The sequence below is a fragment of the Peromyscus leucopus genome, chromosome 23 (assembly GCF_004664715.2).
Source record: "Peromyscus leucopus breed LL Stock chromosome 23, UCI_PerLeu_2.1, whole genome shotgun sequence".
NCBI classification, from domain to species: domain Eukaryota; kingdom Metazoa; phylum Chordata; class Mammalia; order Rodentia; family Cricetidae; genus Peromyscus; species Peromyscus leucopus.
This window is the reverse complement of record NC_051082.1, coordinates 5,512,383-5,530,639: the sequence shown is the minus strand read 5'-3', so window position 1 is coordinate 5,530,639 and position 18,257 is coordinate 5,512,383. Positions and strand designations below refer to the sequence as shown.

The following is an 18,257-nucleotide window of genomic DNA, read 5'->3' as shown; positions in this document are numbered from 1 at the left end:
AGGTGAACTTTCTTGCCAGCTTTCTAGTGTAAAGTCAGCAGTTAGGAGAAAGGCGGTGCGGGGGGGGGGGGGGGGGGGGGGCCGCACGGCAGGGAATAACTTCGTAAATGGTTTGTAGAAAGATGAAAAGACACCGCTGGGCGGTGGTGGTGCCTGCCTTTAATCCCAGCACTCGGGATTAAAGAGCCAGGAGGATCTTTTGTGAGTTCAAGGCCAGCCTGGTCTACAGAGCAAGATCCAGGAAAGGCGCAAAGCTACACAGAGAAACCCTGTCTTGGGAAAAAAAAAAAAAAAGCTGGTAGCCACCCATCTTTAATCCCAGCACTCGGGAGGCTGAGGCAGTCGGATCTCTGAGTTCAAGGCCAGCCTAGACTACACAGAGAGTTCCAGGACAGCCCGGGCCTCACAGAGAAACCCTGTCTCAATAAAAAACAAACAAAATGTTGGCAGCCTAAGCCATGGGGATGGAAGTGGAGGGTTCCAGTAAGAATGAGAAGATGAGAGTTTTAGAATGGGATAGAATCAGTACCTTTTCAAAGAACATAGCAGCATGTGCATCCTAATTGCTATTTCCCTTAATAAATTTAAAAGCGGTGTGCACGAGTGTGTGTCTGTGTGTGGGCTGCATGTACTAAGTGTGGCCAAACTGCATCACTCCTTGCACTTTCTCTTACTAGAGCACCTTCTGTTGTTCCTATACAGCAACTGCAGAAGTCAGCACAGTGTCCCAGTGCTGTTTGGAAGGATGAAGAACTACCCCTGCAATCGGGAACCTTGTGGACAAGGCAGCAGGCTAACAGCACTGGGATATGTGTGTGTGTGTGTGTGGGGGGGGGTGATGGAGTTATTTAAGTTCTACTTAAGGGTCAAATTTAGCCAGCATCCAACATTTTTACAGGGACAGTAGAAAGAACACTTGTGTCTTGTCCCCTTAAATTTGAATTTTGATAGCAGGCTGCTTTGTCATCTGGACGTCTTGGTAAGTGGTACAGGCATACAGTTAAGGGATGACTAGTACGCCTGAATGGAGTACAGGATCAAAACTGTACCATTTCCTTATACCTGAGGTGCCCTGTAAATATACTGAGGATAGCTGGGTACTGTCACACAGTAGAAAATGGTAAGATTTGTTCATGTCACCTGCTCTCCTGGAAGAACGCCTATAAAGGTGATTACAGCGATAAGAAAACGTCCTTTGGCTGGGAATGCAGCATAACAGGCAGAGTGCTTGCTTAGCATGCATCAAGCCCAGGGCTGGACACAGCACCTCGTAAACAGATCATGGTGGTGCACTCTCCCAGGAGCACCTCCCAACACTCCCAGCTGAAGCAGAAGAATCAGAAGTTCAAGGTTATATTCAACAACCTTGAGGCACAGAGTCTGAGGCCAGCCTGGGATATAGGAGACCCTGTCTCAAACGGAGTAGGGTGACTTTAAGGCTAGTTTTTCTACCTTTAACCCCCTCGGCACCCAGAATTCCCATCTTAGATCAGACCACAAACATGTTTGCACTGCTGCACTATGCAGACAACTGGGAACTGGTGAACACTGTCACAATTTACGTTTTCAAAGTCTAACCTTTCTCTTTTCTGTCCTTGCAGGCATCGGCTTAACCAGGAAGCTAACTCTTATTGATGGTTTAGCACTAAAATTCTAGTCTTTTATTTTCCTTTCTTTTTTGTTCCTTTCTCAGGAGTATGACAATAGGTACAATAAAATTCTACCTGGTACTGCAACTTGGCAATGAAGCAAGAAAAAAAATGTTTTAACACCACAGAAAAGTGGGTGGGTGGGTGAGGTGGGGGTGTGTCAGTAGTGACAATAAATTTTAAACCTTTTTTAGTTGTTTGTTTTTTGAAAATCTCTCTATAGCCCTGGCTTTCTTTGAACTCACTATGTAGACAAGGCTAGTCTCAAACTCACAAAAATTCATCTGCCTCTGACCTCCCAAGTGCTAGGATTAAAAGTGTGCACTGCTGTGGAGTAATCCTCTTGTACACTGTAAAGATTTGTCATTCAAATTGGTTTAATAAAACACTGATTGGCCAATAGCTGGGCAGGAAGTACAGGCGTGACAACCAACTAAGGAGAAGCTCGAGTCAAGAGTGGCCAGCCAGACACAGAGGAGCAGGAGATGAATGTACCATGCCAATAGAGGTACCACACCATGTGGCAGAGTGTAAATAGGGAATAGGAGTTAACTTAAACCCTAAGAGTTAGCTAATAACAGTATGAGCTACTGCCCGAGCATTCATAATTAATACAAGCCTCTGAGTTATTACCCGAGACCGGGCAGTTGGGACAGGAAACGTCCGTCTACAGTGCACCACTCCGTCTGGCTGAAGATGGTATTTTCATCATGCAAAGAAGCGGTGCTCGTCAAAGGACCAGAGCACATGCATTCCTGACAGACAAGCAATAATGCAGCCCACAAAGCCAGTCCTCTAAGATAGACACTGTTAGGCACTGAAAACCACTCAGCACAATGTCTCCTTAAGCCTTACAGAACAGTTCATGGCCATTAAACTGCCTCTGATATTTGTTCCCAACTAAAATACAACAAGAAAACTACGGCTTACAGTAACCTTTAACAGCACTGCAGAATGAAGATTGACAGCTGTTGGTGGCTGTGCTGATGTGTGACAGTTGATACAGTGCTCTGATGATGTATGGCCACACTGCTCTTAGCGTCCTTAAACACATCACTGATTCACTGCAGTCGTGTGTCATGATTTTTACTGGCAACTACTCATGTGCAAATAAGTGCAAGAAAATGATTCCTCATTAGTGGCCAATGGATTCAGAATCAGGGATGACTAGGGCTTTTAAAAACACAGACCAACACCAGAATGGCTAAAACAGTGACAGTGCTCCTTTCTAGTAGTCCAATAAACACAAGCTTTTGTTTTAAGAAAAAACATTATTTAAAATCTTGTATAAAATTGTCTTCAGGTTATGTGGGCAACTGAAGGAGACTGCCATAAATTCAATCTGAGATCAGCCTGAACTACAAAGTGAAACCCTGTCTCAAAATAGAAAACTAAGGAAATCAATTATGAAGTCCTAACTGTAGCTAAGCTGTGACTAGAACCCCCAGAGGAGCACTGGTGCATGTGACATCTTTCCAAATGACAGACTGTTAGCCAAACTATAAGAAAAAGGACAGTGTACTCCAACATATGAGCACGGAGACTCAGGAACAATGGCACCATGTTAAATGCTCTGAATTTGCATGCAAAAACATTTCAGACTTACGTAACCAAACAAGAGTCAACCAGCAGAGACTAGTTCACTACAGAATGCTGGTCTCCACACTGCAGACGCTAACAGAGCTAAGCCTGCCCACCCAACGCCTGCAACAGCCCTACCAGGATGACAACCAAACACACGCTCCAAAAGAGGGTCACTACAAGTGGATCGGTGCGACGACTAGGTAAGAGGGCGTAACGCTTGGCACCTGCTGCACGCTTCCTGAAGCAAGTACGTCTGGTGCTACACAGCCCTGCTCTGTAGTTAGAACTCAGAGGAAGCCGTGAGGACACAAACAAATACTATGAATGCTACACTGTAAGCTGTGTAATCCAATTCAACTCAAATACAATGGAGAATTGAAATAACATATGATTATAAACAAGGAATTCCAAGTATGTACTGAGAAAGAGACAAGAACTCTGGAGATTGCATTTACTAGACCAGCAAGCCACTCACCACCAGTATGTTGTCTAAAATAAAAATCTGTCACAGGGTGAGAAAACAAAACAAAAAACACTGACGATAACATACTTTTTCAGAATATAAGTTATTTAAGTTTAAAATTTGTGAAAAAATTCTTGAAAAAGGTAATAAAATGGTGTTAACTTTTAAGAAAAAAATGTCAGTTTTTACAGACTAGACGATAAAAAAACATTTTGTTCTGTCAACAAAAACATTTTTATAAACTGATTTTAATATGTGTTTTGCCTGCATGTATGTCTGTATGAGGGTGTCAGGTCCCCTGGAACTGGAGTCATAGACAGTTGTGAGCTGCCATGTGGGTGCTGGGAATTGAACCTGGTCTGGAAGAGCATCCACTGCTCTTAACTGTTGAGCCACCTCTCCAGCCCATCTATCTATCTATCTAGATAGAAAGATAGATAGATAGATATAGATATATAGATATAGATATATCAAATATAAATACAAAAAAGGCAGAAAGAATTACAGAAAGGAGAGCACACTGACTCTGAAGACAGAGTTTGGGGGAAGGAGTCAGGTAGGACTTGTGAGAAAGGCATGCGCAGAAAGCCTGCACTCTGCAGAAACCCCCTAAGTCTCAAGTACCTGACACCAGAGCTCACAAGGGACTAGAAACAGTTTGTGGTCCAATGGTCAGAATAAAGAAACCACAACAGAGCCCAACACCAAAGTCTCTGTAAGAATCTCTGTGAGGAACCCTTAGCAATGGGAGCTCAATCAGTCCATGCACAGTAACTTCTGTGAATGTCACGGAAACCTTAACAAAGCATCACAGTACCCAAAGGTTAGGTACAGCATAATGCCACTTGACTATGAAGGAACACAGCAAAAGTCAGCATAAGGAAAACACAAAGTTCACAATGTTGAGACATACAAAGAGCAGGAAAAGGTGAAATAACTAGAAGAAAAATTAATTGGGGGTGGAAGAAGGAGGTTCCTAGACAGATGGCTCAGTGGTTAAGAGCACATGATGCTCTTATAGAGGACCCGGGCTCCGTTCTACCCACGTCGGGCAGCTCACAACCCTGTATAACTCCAGCTCCAGGGACATAACATCCACTCTGGCCTCTACATACACAGGATACATTCCTACATACACACAAACAAATGCACTTAAAAAACTAAAAATAAGCCGGGTGGCAGCGGGCGGCAGCGGCGGCGGCGCACGCCTTTAATCCCAGCACTCGGGAGGCAGAGCCAGGTGGATCTCTGTGAGTTTGAGGCCAGCCTGGACTACCAAGTGAGTTCCAGGGAAGATGCAAAGCTACACAGAGAAACCCTGTCTCGAAAAACCAAAATAAAATAAAATAAAATAAAAAACTAAAAATAAATCTTTAAAAAAAAAAAAAAAAAAAAGCACGGCCGGGGCAGTGGTAGTAAACACTTTTAATCCCAGGAGGCAGAGGCAGGTGGATCTCTGAGTGTGAGGCCAGCCTGGTTTACAAGGTGAGTTCCAGGACAGCAAAGACTAAACAAAAAAATCCTGTCTTGAAAAACCAAAAATAAATAAATAAATAAATAAAAATTTAAAAAGTTGGGAGGCAGAGGCAGGCTGATCTGCATGAATTCGAGGCCAGTCTGTTCTACAGTGAGTTCCAGGACAGCCAGGGCTACACAGAGAAACCCTGTCTTGGGGGGTGGGTGGGAGGTAAGAAAGAAAAAAGGAGAGAGAGAGAGAGAGAGAATGTAACAAATATGAAGCCATAAAAACTAACTCCAGGCTAGAGAGGCACTCAGAAGTTAAGTCCAAGTGTTGCTCTTCCAGAAGATCCAAGTTAAGTTCCCAGCACCCATGTCAAAAGACTCACCACCACCACCTGTAACTCCAGTCCAGGGGATCCAAGCCCCCTCTCTGGTCTCTGTAGGCAACTGCACTCATGTGCATACACCCTCAAACACACATACATAATTAAATACAATTCTAAAAACAAACAAACAAAAACGCTCAACTCATGTTAAGAGAAAAAGAGTAGGAAAGAAAGGGAGAGGTGACAAATGTTTCAAAAAGGAAAAGAAACAAATACAAGCATATTAAATAATCACACCAAATGTAAGCTAACTTCTTCAATTAAAATGCAATAAAGATTTGCAGGGGTATAGCTCAATGGCAGAAAATCGTTGGTGTTAGTAAGACCATAAAGGAGGACAAAGACTGCCATATCAGACAACAAGCACGCCCCAACCATCAAGAACTACTGTACATATAAAGACAGATTAATAAATGCACGGCTGCGCGAGTTGGCACACACCTATAATCTCAGCACTGGGTAGGCAAAGGAAGGTATTGAGTTCATTATCAGCCTGGGCTACAAGGAGAATTCTGAGTCATCCATAAGCAACTGCAAAAAGAATGAGGCAGTATCTCCATTAAGACAGAAACAAGCACAGAACACTAGGTAAGTAATGTAATGAATGTAAGTTTCTAGGGCTCTAACATAGCTGTAGAGAAACACTGTACTAGATCACGAAGACTGAGTTAAAAAGCTACTATAACCAACTTTCAAATAAAACATTAAGATACTTTACAGAACTTGGAAAGTTGGAAAAATAAATGGGCAAAATACCAAAGAACATTCTATAAAACCTAAGAGGTGAGTGAGATGGGGGCTCACATGTTGCTGGAGGGCTTCTCTCCAGGTTCCCCAAGCCCCACAGTCCCACAATCCACGTATAAAATAATCACTCAGACGCTTATATCACTTATAAACTGTATGGCCGTGGCAGGCTTCTTGTTAACTGTTCTTTTATCTTAAATTAACCCATTTTTATAAATCTATACCTTGCCACGTGGCTGGTGGCTTACCAGAGTCTTTACATGCTGCTTGTCCTGGCGGTGGCTGCAGTGTCTCCCTCCTCAGCCTTCTGCTTCCCAGAATTCTCCTCTCTCCTTGTTTCACCTACTTCCTGCCTGGCAACCTACTTCCTGCCTGGTCACTGGCCATCAGTGTTTTATTTATATAGAGCAATATCCACAGCACTCACACCTGTAATCCAACCCTCGAGAGGCTGAGACAGCAAATCTCCACGAGTTCAAGGAAGTACTGGAATGCACAGTGAGTTAGTTCCAGGCCAGTCACTGTGAGCTGCAGTGATCCTGTCTCAAAACCAAGAAACCCATCATGGTCAGTCAGCCCTATGAAACACTAAAAGCAATGCCTAACCACATTGGTGGTAGTGCCCACCTGTAATGCCAACACTCAGAAAGTACAAAAAGAATCATGAACTCAAGGTCATCCCAGCTACCTAGCACATTTAAGGTCAGCTGAGACTCCAAGACTGTCTCCAAAGAAAAACCACCCACCCCACAGCCTCCCCTCACCAAACAAAGCACCCAACCAAGAGACTGAGTCTCAACACAGCTGACAAACAACTTGATACAAACTGGCTACTATTCATTCCTTTGCTGATCATTCCTTGACACTACTGTTTAAATAAGTTTTATTTAAGTATTTGATAGAAATAATTTTACTAGTTAAATAAAAGATATAATATTTCAATTATATACCCCCAACAATCTTTCAATTAATCTTAATCAGTCTGCTATCTGAAATAACCGCCATGACAGCTCGGTCATGCTCAGTACTTGTAAGAGAGAAACGCTGCTGGCCTCTTTCCCTAAATGGCTCGAAATGAGTCTTACTTCCTGCCGTAGTGGAACTGTCTGTCACTTGTCACACGCTCTGAATAAGTTACAGTTTACTATTAGTCACATGGACAGGTGACACTGTAGTCACATGCAGTTTACCTCTGTGGTTCCCCTAGTGTACTTTAGGGAGAGGGGAGGGATCTTCTGTCGCCTCTTCCCCACCTCCAAAGCTACAGGCCTAATCTGAGGCAGAGGAGCCAAGCTTATAAACTCTTCACAAGTTAGCATTTGGCTGTGTTCTTGAACTTGATACAAGAAAGAGAAGACAAGAGTAAGGTGTGGCATTGCAGACCTGTAATCTTAGCACAAGGAAGGCTGAGGCAGGAGGATCCCATTTCGGGGAGAAGGAGAGACTAGATTAGTGGCTCACTCTTGCAATCCCATCATGGGAAAGGCTAAAGCGGTAAGAATACCCAGAGTCTAAGGCCAGCCTGCGCTAAAGAGCAAGTTCCAGGTTAGCCTGAGCTACAGTGTGAAAGCCTGTCGAAAAACAAATGCCCACGCTTCTTGCAAGAGGCAAGTCTCATGACCTGAGACTGAGGCACTGCTACATTAGTAAGGCAGTGCACACAGACACATCACGGAACTGTTCTAAATCACCCTTTCTGGATAATGATGATCAAACATGAAACAAGTATAAGTTATAAGGGAAAATTTCAGAGTCTTTGAGGTGGCTCAGCTGGTCAAGTGACCTGGATTCAGTCCTTGGAACCCACATGGTGGAGAGAGAACCCACTCTACAAAATTACCCTTCAACTTTCACACATGCACTGTGGTACACTGGTACTGGTTGGTATACACACACACACACACACACACACACACACACACACACACACCACGGCCCACAAAATAAATAAATAAATACAAAAAACAATTTATTTACTTTTTTGAGAGTGGGTCTCACTATGTAGTTCTGGCTGTCTTAGAACTCACAATCTAGGGCTGGAGAGATGGCTCAGCAGTTAAAAGCATTGGCTGCTGCTCTTCCAGAGGACCCACGTTCAATTCCCAGCACCTACATGGTAGCTCACAACTATCTTTAAATCCAGTTTTAGCCTGGAGGATTCAACACCCTTACACAGACATACATGCAGGGAAAATACCAATATACATAAAATTTAAAGAAAAAGAACTCACTATCTAGATCAAGCTGGCCTCATCATAGACCCACCTTCCTAAGTTCTGGGATGAAAAGCATGCACTATCATGCTTGGAAAACATTTAGGAACACAAACAACCACCACCCAGCTGGACAGTGGTGGTGCATGCATTTAATCTCAGCACTCGGAAGACAGAGGCCAGCCTGGTCTACAGCATGGGTTCTAGGACAGCCAGGTCTACACAGAGAAACCCTGTCTTGAAACACCACAAAATAAAAACCAAATTAAAAAAAAAAAGATCTGAGCACCTACTATGTATAGGTCCTTACACCACAAAACAAAAAGCTTGAATCCTACTTTGTTATAGTTTTACCGTCACAAGGTGGGAAAAGAACCATATTCAAGACAGTCAATACCAAGTCAGAAACCATAGGTGCTGCCCATATGGTACAACAAATAAACAGGTATAGGTTTAATCAAAAGGCCTTGGAACAGCAGGAAACCATTTGGATCAGCAAGCTGGCTCCTCTGGTAATATACTGGCTGCCGAGCCTGGCCTAAGCTGGACCTTAGAAGGTCAACAGCAAGAACCGACTCCAGAAGTTGTCCTCTGACCTCCACACAAAATCCACAGTTCACTTGCCCACATACATCAGCACACACTTGCCAACAAGTAAAACAAAGAGAAATTTTATGAAGTTTTAAAGAGGACAACATTTCCACTGGACCTTGAAAGGACAAGTAGGACCTACACATCTAGAGATGGACAGGACCACCTAAAGTCCCTGTAACTAGACAGACCAGTTATTTAATTTAGCTGAGATAACATTTTAAGGTAAATGGGATTGTACAGCCATATTTGTTCAAATGTCAGATGTAAAGAGGTTGAATTTTATATTCAAGCAAGTGAAAAAAGATTACTAAATATAATAAAACCAAACCTAGTGACCACATAACAAAGCCCAAGTGACAAAGGCTGGCTATGCACACTAAACGTTCCCCATTGAGTTTTCTGTACAACTCTTAGACAATAGCTATAATAATTTAGCAAAGTAAACTCTAAGTTTAAACTACAAAGAAAACAAAGCAAAGCCTTTTCCCTTTCCAAAACCAGTGTCTTCCTCCTGCCCTCACACACAACCCTTTCTAACTCAGGGTGAAATCCCACCCTTCATGGCCCCGATGGTGCTCAGCCACCTCTTTCCTCCTTCCCTGGTCCTCTCTAGAGGCCTTTACACCTCCACTGTCCAGCCCTCCTGCGTCCACCCTACTGCTCTGATCTCACCAGCACACTTCCACTAATGACTTCCTTTGCAAAGTCAAAGGTCTGTTTTTCACCCCCTCTGAATCCCAAAGCTTTTTACAGTCCTGGTCCTAAAACTCCTTTTGTACCCCTCACTTTCCTAATCACTCTGCCTCACACAGCTTCTGATTCCTCTCCCTCCTGTTTCTCACTGTTAAAGTTTCCCAAGTGTGCAGTGTCTGGTCGTCTACTCTTGGCCCTCACTCAGTTACTGACCTTATCTCTCTTTGGCTCACTGCTGGCTAACTGGGCTTGGGGTACCAGACAGTATTGCTAAAAATGTCTGCACTAACCAAAGCAAAGAGAAGAGAATTGGTTCTTTACAATTAATTCTTACTTCTAAGATTCTTATAAAATTTCTGAGAAATGGATTCAAGTGTGTAGATGTTTAGGACACCAAAAAAGAGCTGTGGATGCCAACAAAATATTTTCTTAAAAAAAAAAAAAAAAAAAAAAAAAAAAGCAAGGCCTGAAGTTAATCAAGTTTTGAAAGTAAAGTTAGAGGATATTATGTACAAATTAAGACAAAAACACAACAAGATGAAGTCAGGCACAACAGTCAGAATGTCTGTGCAGCCAGGCTGAAGAAACAATGAACAAATTCTAGCATGTCCTATTTAGGTCAAAGTGAAGGCGAGGCCTGCTGCTGGATAGAGGGAAGTGGGTGTGTCTTCAGACGCGTTGGGTAAGGAAATAGATAAGCAACTGGGAAAGCCTTGCCCTGGCCACTAGAAGAATAGAAAACTTTCCTGTGCATTACAGAGAAATCCAGGGAAAGTCCACTTGCCCTGAAAGAACTCACTAATTATTATATGAAAATAAATGTAACCTTATGATTTCTCTTCCGCTGTGAACTGCAGGGGTGGGCAATGAAACTACTCAGACCTATAAGTCAGTAGCAATTTGCAAGTTGTTCTCCTTCTTCTTATATATCATCACTTGGCATTCCTGATAAAGTGGACATCTCAAGAGTTTAAATGCTGGTTAGGCTGTCAACAAGAGAAAACATTCCTATGCTAAAGACCTGTTTTGATCTACCAGAATGGAACAAACAGCTGTAGAAAACAGAGAGCATTTCTACACAGCATCTCACAGAACCTATGCAGCCCTGCAGAGGCAGGGCCTGTAGAAGCACTGGTGTGTGTGTGTGTGTGTGTGTGTGTGTGTGTGTGTGTGTGTGTGTATGTCAGTGGTACAGCGCTTGAGGAAACACTGTGCCTCAGGCACAGCGAGGTCACAGTTAGTCAGAGGTGGAAAGTCACTCTCCAATAGAGATTCCAGTCCAAGAGCAGACTTCTGCCTCAGGATTTCAAACTGAACTGCAGTCAGGTGACCGCTTCTGAGCAGTCACTTCATTCAGTGGAATTCACAGTGAAAACGAGAGGAGAGTCTGTCTAGATGGGAGGGGCCATCAACACTCAATTCCCAAGAGTTCATCTACAACTTTTCTACAAGTTACAGTAAATCCTACAAGCGAAGAAAACAAAATCCAAACTTTTCTGAAGGTCTCTAACAGGCTAATGCAGTGACTAGTCTAACAGTTTTTTTGTTTTGTTTTGTTTTTTAAAGCTACAACCTTTTTATTGGGGCTCCATCAGTAAATGGGCTTTTCTTCTTTAAGATACAGCTCAAGTGAGAGTGATTACTAAAATCTAAAAGGTGTCAATTCTTTCCAAAGGTCCTAGGAACTAACTGCAGAAATTTTCCCTATAAAATTCAATTCGGTTACCTAGGGGTCCCTGGGGATACCTAAAAGTCTCAAACTCTAAGGCATTCTGCTTCTAACTCCTTAAGTTTAGAATATGTGATACAGAAACTCCAAGTTACAGATACTTCTCAGTTTACAGAATCATGTAAAACCAGTATTTTAACTTCCAAAAAACCATTATTAAACTTTAAAAACATAGTCCATGGTGGTGGCACACGCCTTTAAAAACCCCAGCACTTGTGAGGCAGAGGCAGAGAAACCTCTTGAGTCTGAGGTCAGCCTGGTCTACAGGGAGAGTTACAGTCCTCAGAGTCTGAGGCCAGCCTGGTCTACAGTGAGTTACAGTCCTACAGCCAGGGCTGCACAGAGAAACCCTGTCTCAAGAAGAAAAAGAAAGAAAGAAACAATCAATCAATAAATAAATAGAAACAAAAAACAAAACAAACAAAAAACTTAAAAAAAAACATTTAAAAAATAAATTATAGCACTCTAAAAGTCAAACTGTACTCATGGCTTATTGTCAGGGCAATAAATTACTTAAGTGTTCAGATGTCAACACCCAACTAAAGCGTGCTTGGTCAGCTCCTCTCAAAATAGTCTCCAGCCCAGAAGCGGTGTGAGGTTCTAATCCCACACTCCAGAGCGTAAGGCAGGTGAACCTGTGAGTTCCAGGCCAGCCTGGTCTACAAAACAAAACATCTTTTCATTTTGCATGAAATGGTTTGAAGAAACAGGTAAGAACAATGAAATTTAGTGATTTACTGATGTTATTGATGTTACAACCAGATACAGCTGTGTGACATCTCACACTGCAATGACATCTGCCATCCGTAAAGGAAATGATCACATAAAAATGTCTCCAGTTTCTTTTCCCCTCAAGGACTTCATCATAAAATTGAGAAGTGATTTAAAAACAAATTTAAGGTGTTAACGTTGGTTAATTTTAGCTTAAATCTCATTATTACCCAAATTATATCATAGCACTTTAACCTATAGGCAAAACACGTTTGAATAAACCAGCCTACCGCCCTAGGTGTTTTAAACTACATTCTGAAAAAGTTGCAGCTGCTAAAACAGTGATGATCAGAACAAATACAATACTCTAAATCAGAACTGACCTCCAGCAGCTCTGAAGACCTGTTTTTCATTCTCTGCACATGAATGACAATGCCCATGGTCACACACCACCACCTTAATGGAATCGGATCTGATTTTAGACAGCAGTGCAGGCAGACGTATTTTCATCCATCTGCTCAGTACCAATCACCTACTACAGAGCAAGAAGTCCACAGAGCACAAACACTCACCTTCTGTAGGGTATTTTGTTTGCCATCTGTCATCTCTCGGAGAAAAAAGACTAGACCTTGGAGGACTGCACTAAGAAATTGGAATTTTATTCAACTGTGGCCAAAACCACTAGCATAGGACTGCTATAATCTAACTTAGATCACAGAAGGCCACTCAGAAAACTGGCCTCCAAAGAGGAAGCCAACACAGAAACTCAATGACAGAAGACACTGGAAAAGGACTGTGGGAACATACCAGACAGACTCTGGGTTCTTTGATCACTAATCAGATTTTTTATTAAAACCCTATTTCATTTCTATACACAACTGTCTGGTAAAAGCCTTCCATCCCTCACATAAACACAAACTCCTCCTGTCTTCTCCCTAAGCTCCTAAACTCTATGTTTATAGCTTGTTTGTTTTTCTTTTTCTTTCTCTTTTCTTCAGGTTTCTCTATGTAGCTCTGGCTATCCTGGAACTGGCTGTGTAGACCAGGCTGGCCTCCAGCTCACAGCCATCTCTGCCTGAGTTACTTAGATTGTGTTAGTATCACTGTTGAAACAGTCTGGACTCTGAGGCCTTTTATGGTTTGTATCCTTGGGTGAGTTTCTTGTATTCTTTTAAACTTTTCATTTTGTTTGTAAGTGGAACATGTGCATGTATGTGATATGTGCATCTGAGTGCCAGCATTCAAGCGTGGCACAGGACAACTTTGTGGAGCTGGGTCTCTTCTTCCATATTTACGTTGCTTCCAGTAACAGTGCTCAGGCGGCCAGGCTTGTGAAGCAGTCAGTTTTCCCTGGGGATCCATCTCATCACCCCACCTTACACTCTTTTGGACCCCAGTTTTCTTCCTTTGCAATCCTCAAAACATGAACACATAGAAATACAGAACAAATCACTATGCTAGTTCTTTGGTAATGAGGCTCACTTGGATGTTTAAGGATGATGGCCTTCTCCTTACAGAAACAGTAAGCCAAGCGCATCCACTGCAGAGTGAAAGTGCAACCCTATACCAGGATTGCACTAATTTCAAGAGCCAAGTTGGGGCTTCTCACAGACCGACACTGAAACAACTACTCCTAAGTATACACTGGCCAAGTGTTTCCCTTCAACCTTCAATTTGTGTTTCTGCGTGCATTCTTTTACTTCCTCAGTGTGAATAAAAAGGACAGAAACAGAACCGTGCAGCTAATTCACGATGCGGATCTTCGTGAGGCTGGGATGTAGCTCAGTTGGTAACTACTCGCCTAGCATGAATGGTAAAACTCTGAGTCTAACCCGAGCACTTGATGCACCAATGCGACACAAGTGCCCATACTCACTAGAGAGGAAGCGACCATCAGGGATTCAAAGCCAGTCAGCTACATAAAGAAGATCCTGGTGTCCCTACCAACTACTTTAAACTTCTTTCATTTCACACTTTAAGAGGGAGAGGTGTGGCAGCCTTGCCATCCCAGCATCCAGCAGACGGGAATACAGTGAGTTCAAGGTCAACCTGAAATCATAATGTGTTCCAGGTCAGTCTGGATGCTACAGTGAGATCTTGTCTCAGAAGAATAAACAAAGTATGACACTCCATATTGTAAACACAACGGGACATCAGGAAAAGCTAGGAGACGGAATCCTGCAGTAGCCCCTCCCCCCCCCAACATTCTTCAACAGAAGATAAACTGAAAAGATGCCATCACATTAATCACACAGTATTTACTACCGGGCAGAAGTTATGTGCCAGACGGTTCATTAGGCCCTAGAGGACAAAGGTTAGTGTCACATGGTCCTCCCTCTGAAAGTTTAGTGAGGAGGCTCAGTTTTCACACAAGAAATGGAAGGGGTGATGCAGACAGGACGATATCAACTATTAAAAATAAAATGACCACCTTTCAGGAGTGGGCAAAAAATACTTCACAGCTAGATGGAGCTTGAGCTAGACCTTGGGTGACAGAATCTTCTAGGAAATGAGCAAGCACAAGAACTCCGAACCATACAATCTTATAGGCAGAGCTTGATGTTTTAATTTTATTACAAAAAGTTAAACATGCACAAAACAACAGAATAAAATAACAAATACAAGAGATCACAGTATTTATCAATCCTAGCAATCTTGTTTTATATGTAACTTACATGTCACAGCCTATAACATAAGCCTATTTTTGTTTAGTTTGATTTTTTCGAGACAGGGTTTCTCTGTAGCTTTGGAGCCTGTCCTGGAACTCACTTTATAGATCAGCCTGGCCTTGAAATCAGAGATCCCCCTGTCTCTGCCTCCTGGGGGCTGGAATTAAAGGCATGTTCCACCACTACCCGGCTTCTTACTTCTTAAGCCTATTTTTTTAAATACTACATTCCTTCTGAACTCGTTCTCAGACCGTATACAGGGTCATAGTAAATTTTTCCTTAAGGCAGAATACAAGTAATCATACATGATTTTGTTTTTTAAAAAAATCATTTTTTATGTATCTGAATAATTCAAGTGAAGAATGACAAAAGATACTGCAAATGACAGAAAACTCCAAATTCACTCACATCTATGTGCAGGATACCTCCTCCACGTTGGTGTTTCTGTGAGAATGGGTAAAGTGAGGAGGGAACGCACAGGCCCCCATCCTCAGCATGCTTCCTCCTCTGAAACTAGGGATGATCCCCCTTAGAGACAAGTGGGAACTAAACGGCTGCAGGATGACACTGTGTGTTTAGTTTCTGTCCCCTGGTCGGCTTGGGAAGAACCACACATGGGGTAGGAGCCTAGCCTCCCCATCCTCTCTCCAGACGCTGTGGACGGTTTGCACCGGAAAACACACTAACAGAGCATCCTGATGGCAAGGTGCTTCCTCGACTGTCAATTCTCAGAGCTGAGACCTAAGAAAGTATTTCAAGAGACTTTATCTTGTAGATGCTCAGCCTTCACCATGTAGTCTCCCCTTAACCAGCAGTTCACATGGGCTCTCCTTAACCAGCAGTTCACATGGTCTCCCCTTAACCAGTAGTTCACATGGGTTCTCCTTAACCAGTAGTTCACATGGTCTCCCCTTAACCAGTAGTTCACATGGTCTCTCCTTAACCAGTAGTTCACATGGGTTCTCCTTAACCAGCAGTTCACATGGTCTCTCCTTAACCAGTAGTTCACATGGTCTCTCCTTAACCAGTAGTTCACATGGGTTCTCCTTAACCAGTAGGGCGCATGAGCATCACAGAAAGACACTTTTAACTTTCCACTTTATGGACAGGGTTATCACTGTGTAGCCCAGGCCGGCCTCAAACAGGGATCGCAAGTGTGTGCCTCCATGTCCAGCAGTTTCCCCATTCCCTGACCACTGTGTGATTTTTCCAACCAACCCATAGCCTTTTCACAGTAGCCACGGGGTTCCCGGTGAAGGAGTCCTCGTGGTGCAGGCCACCGCCCACGGCAGGCAGCATCACTGTCTGTCCCCAGCCCCTTCACTTCCTACTCCAGCCTCAGGAAAGCAAGCTGTAACCCTGGGTCCCACACCACCTGCCCTCACTGCTGCCAAAAACTGTCAGTCTGTCCTTTCAAAACACAGCTGTAGTCAACCAAAACCTAACTTTCTTTCAGATACTTCCTCTCCATTTCTCGGCTATCTTCTTTCTGAGGCTATGTACCCATACATGACTGAAGTTTGTATTAAATTATCTTCAACCACGATGAGTTCCTGACTCACCATAACCATTCTCTGTTTTCATATATAACCCATTCCTTGCACTGTCTCCCCACAACGACGATTAGAATGTTGACAGTGTCCTGTGCTTTGTGAGGGTATCCACTTAACCCGCACAGGCTGTGGAAAAGGCAATTCTTGTACTTTAGAGTTCAGGGAAAAGGAATGAAGAACTCACTTTTCCAACGACAAAACGAAGTGGACATTCAACCCTACTCTAGGGAGAGTCTACAGCTCTGGAACAAACCACAAGTGCTTCAAACCACCTCCAGCCTCTCCAGACTGCAACCAGGCTCCCTCCCCGCCCCACACCTACAGCGACCATCCAGCTCTTGTTTGCTCACCCCCAAGTCATTACCTGCTCAACTACACCCTCTCCACTCGTCCCGAATATAACCAACGTCCCTCCACGGCCACCACTCCACACACTCTGCACTTCTCACATCTCACATCTCTCTCCCCCCCAAACTTGGGGCTCCCTCATCAGGACGCCTTTGTCACCCCCAGCACCGCCCCCCCCCCACACACACCCTGTAAACTACAAGCCTGTGTGTCCCACTCAGTCCCTTAACAGGCTGACAAGTCCCACAGAAAGGGACTGAACTTGCACGCCCTCCATCCCCGCGACCGACCCACACACGGCGCGAGCACACCTCGAATCCCTACGGCGGGAGTACCAACCCCCTTACAAAGACTGCCCATGCCCCCGCGGGCTACCAACGACGACTTCCTTTCCAGAATGTGGTCATCACAACACACTCCCCTCCGCCGCCGCCGTGCAAGGCTCGCTCTCGGCGCAGGGCCTCTGCCCACCGTGGGGGGCGGCCGCTCCCCCCCCCCGCCACCCCGCCACACACACACACACACACACACACACACACACACACACCACTACTTGCAAGTTGTGCCTCTTACCACCTGTTCTCGCCAGAGTGGGGTCCACCTCCACCCGGGCCCGCCTCGGCCCACCCTTCTCCAGTGCCCCCCCTGGCCGCCAACCCCCGCGCCAGTCGGGTTCCGCGGTGCCGCTCGGGTGCCCGCCCCTCCCCCTGGGCTCCGAGGACGCCAGCACCCCGGCCCCGCACGCCACCTGCGGCCCGGCTTCCCCCCGCTCCGACCACCACCGCCACCGCCACCACCACCGCCACCGCCATCGCCACCACCATCACCACCTCCACCCCAAAGCCCGCACTCACCACGAATAGGTCTGCTCCGCCATGGTGCTTGCCTCTCGGGGCTCCGCGGCTCGCTCGGCCAGCCGGCGGCAGAGGGCGCGGCCGGGGGCCCGGCGGCTCGCTCGCTCGCTCGCTGGCACGGCGGACGGGCGACTCGGGCTCCGACGGGCCTCCGACGGGCCCCGCTTCCCTGGGCCCCGGCGCGGCCCCGGGGCTCCGCGCTCGGCCTCGTCAGCCGCGGCGGCGGCGGCGGCTCCGCTGCGGCTCCAAACCCAACATGGCGGCGGCGGCGGCGGCGGTGGCGGCGGCGGCGGCGCGGAGAACAAGGGCCCGGGCGCGGGCGAACGGCAGCTCGGGCCCGCGCTCAGTGCGCGCCGGGCCGCGGGAGCGCCGCGCTCGGGCGGCGGCGGCGGCGGCCGGGGACATGGCCGGCGGCGGCGGCAGCGGCAGCGGCAGCGGCGGCGGCGGCTGACGGGGGCGCTAGGCGGTGAGGCGAGGCCGCTCGGAGCACACCCGCCGCCGAGGGAGGAGGGAACGGGTGGAGGAGGAGGAGGAGGTCGGGGGCTGAGGGGGTGGGGGGCGGAGAGAGCCCGGGCCGCGCGGGGTCACGTGCCCAAAACACGC

At 45.5% G+C, this 18,257-nt stretch overlaps 1 protein-coding gene across 1 annotated transcript in view; it reads right to left on the bottom strand.

The window, feature by feature from the left end:
* The window catches only part of Sppl3 (signal peptide peptidase like 3), a 105,623-nt gene extending 87,590 nt beyond the window's left edge, over positions 1-18,033 (bottom strand). The window contains exon 1 of the mRNA XM_028854792.2: positions 17,655-18,033. Coding sequence (XP_028710625.1) covers positions 17,655-17,677 — 23 coding nt within the window. The 5' untranslated portion in view covers positions 17,678-18,033. The remainder of the gene's footprint in view (positions 1-17,654) is intronic.
* Positions 18,034-18,257: the final 224 nt, after the last annotated feature.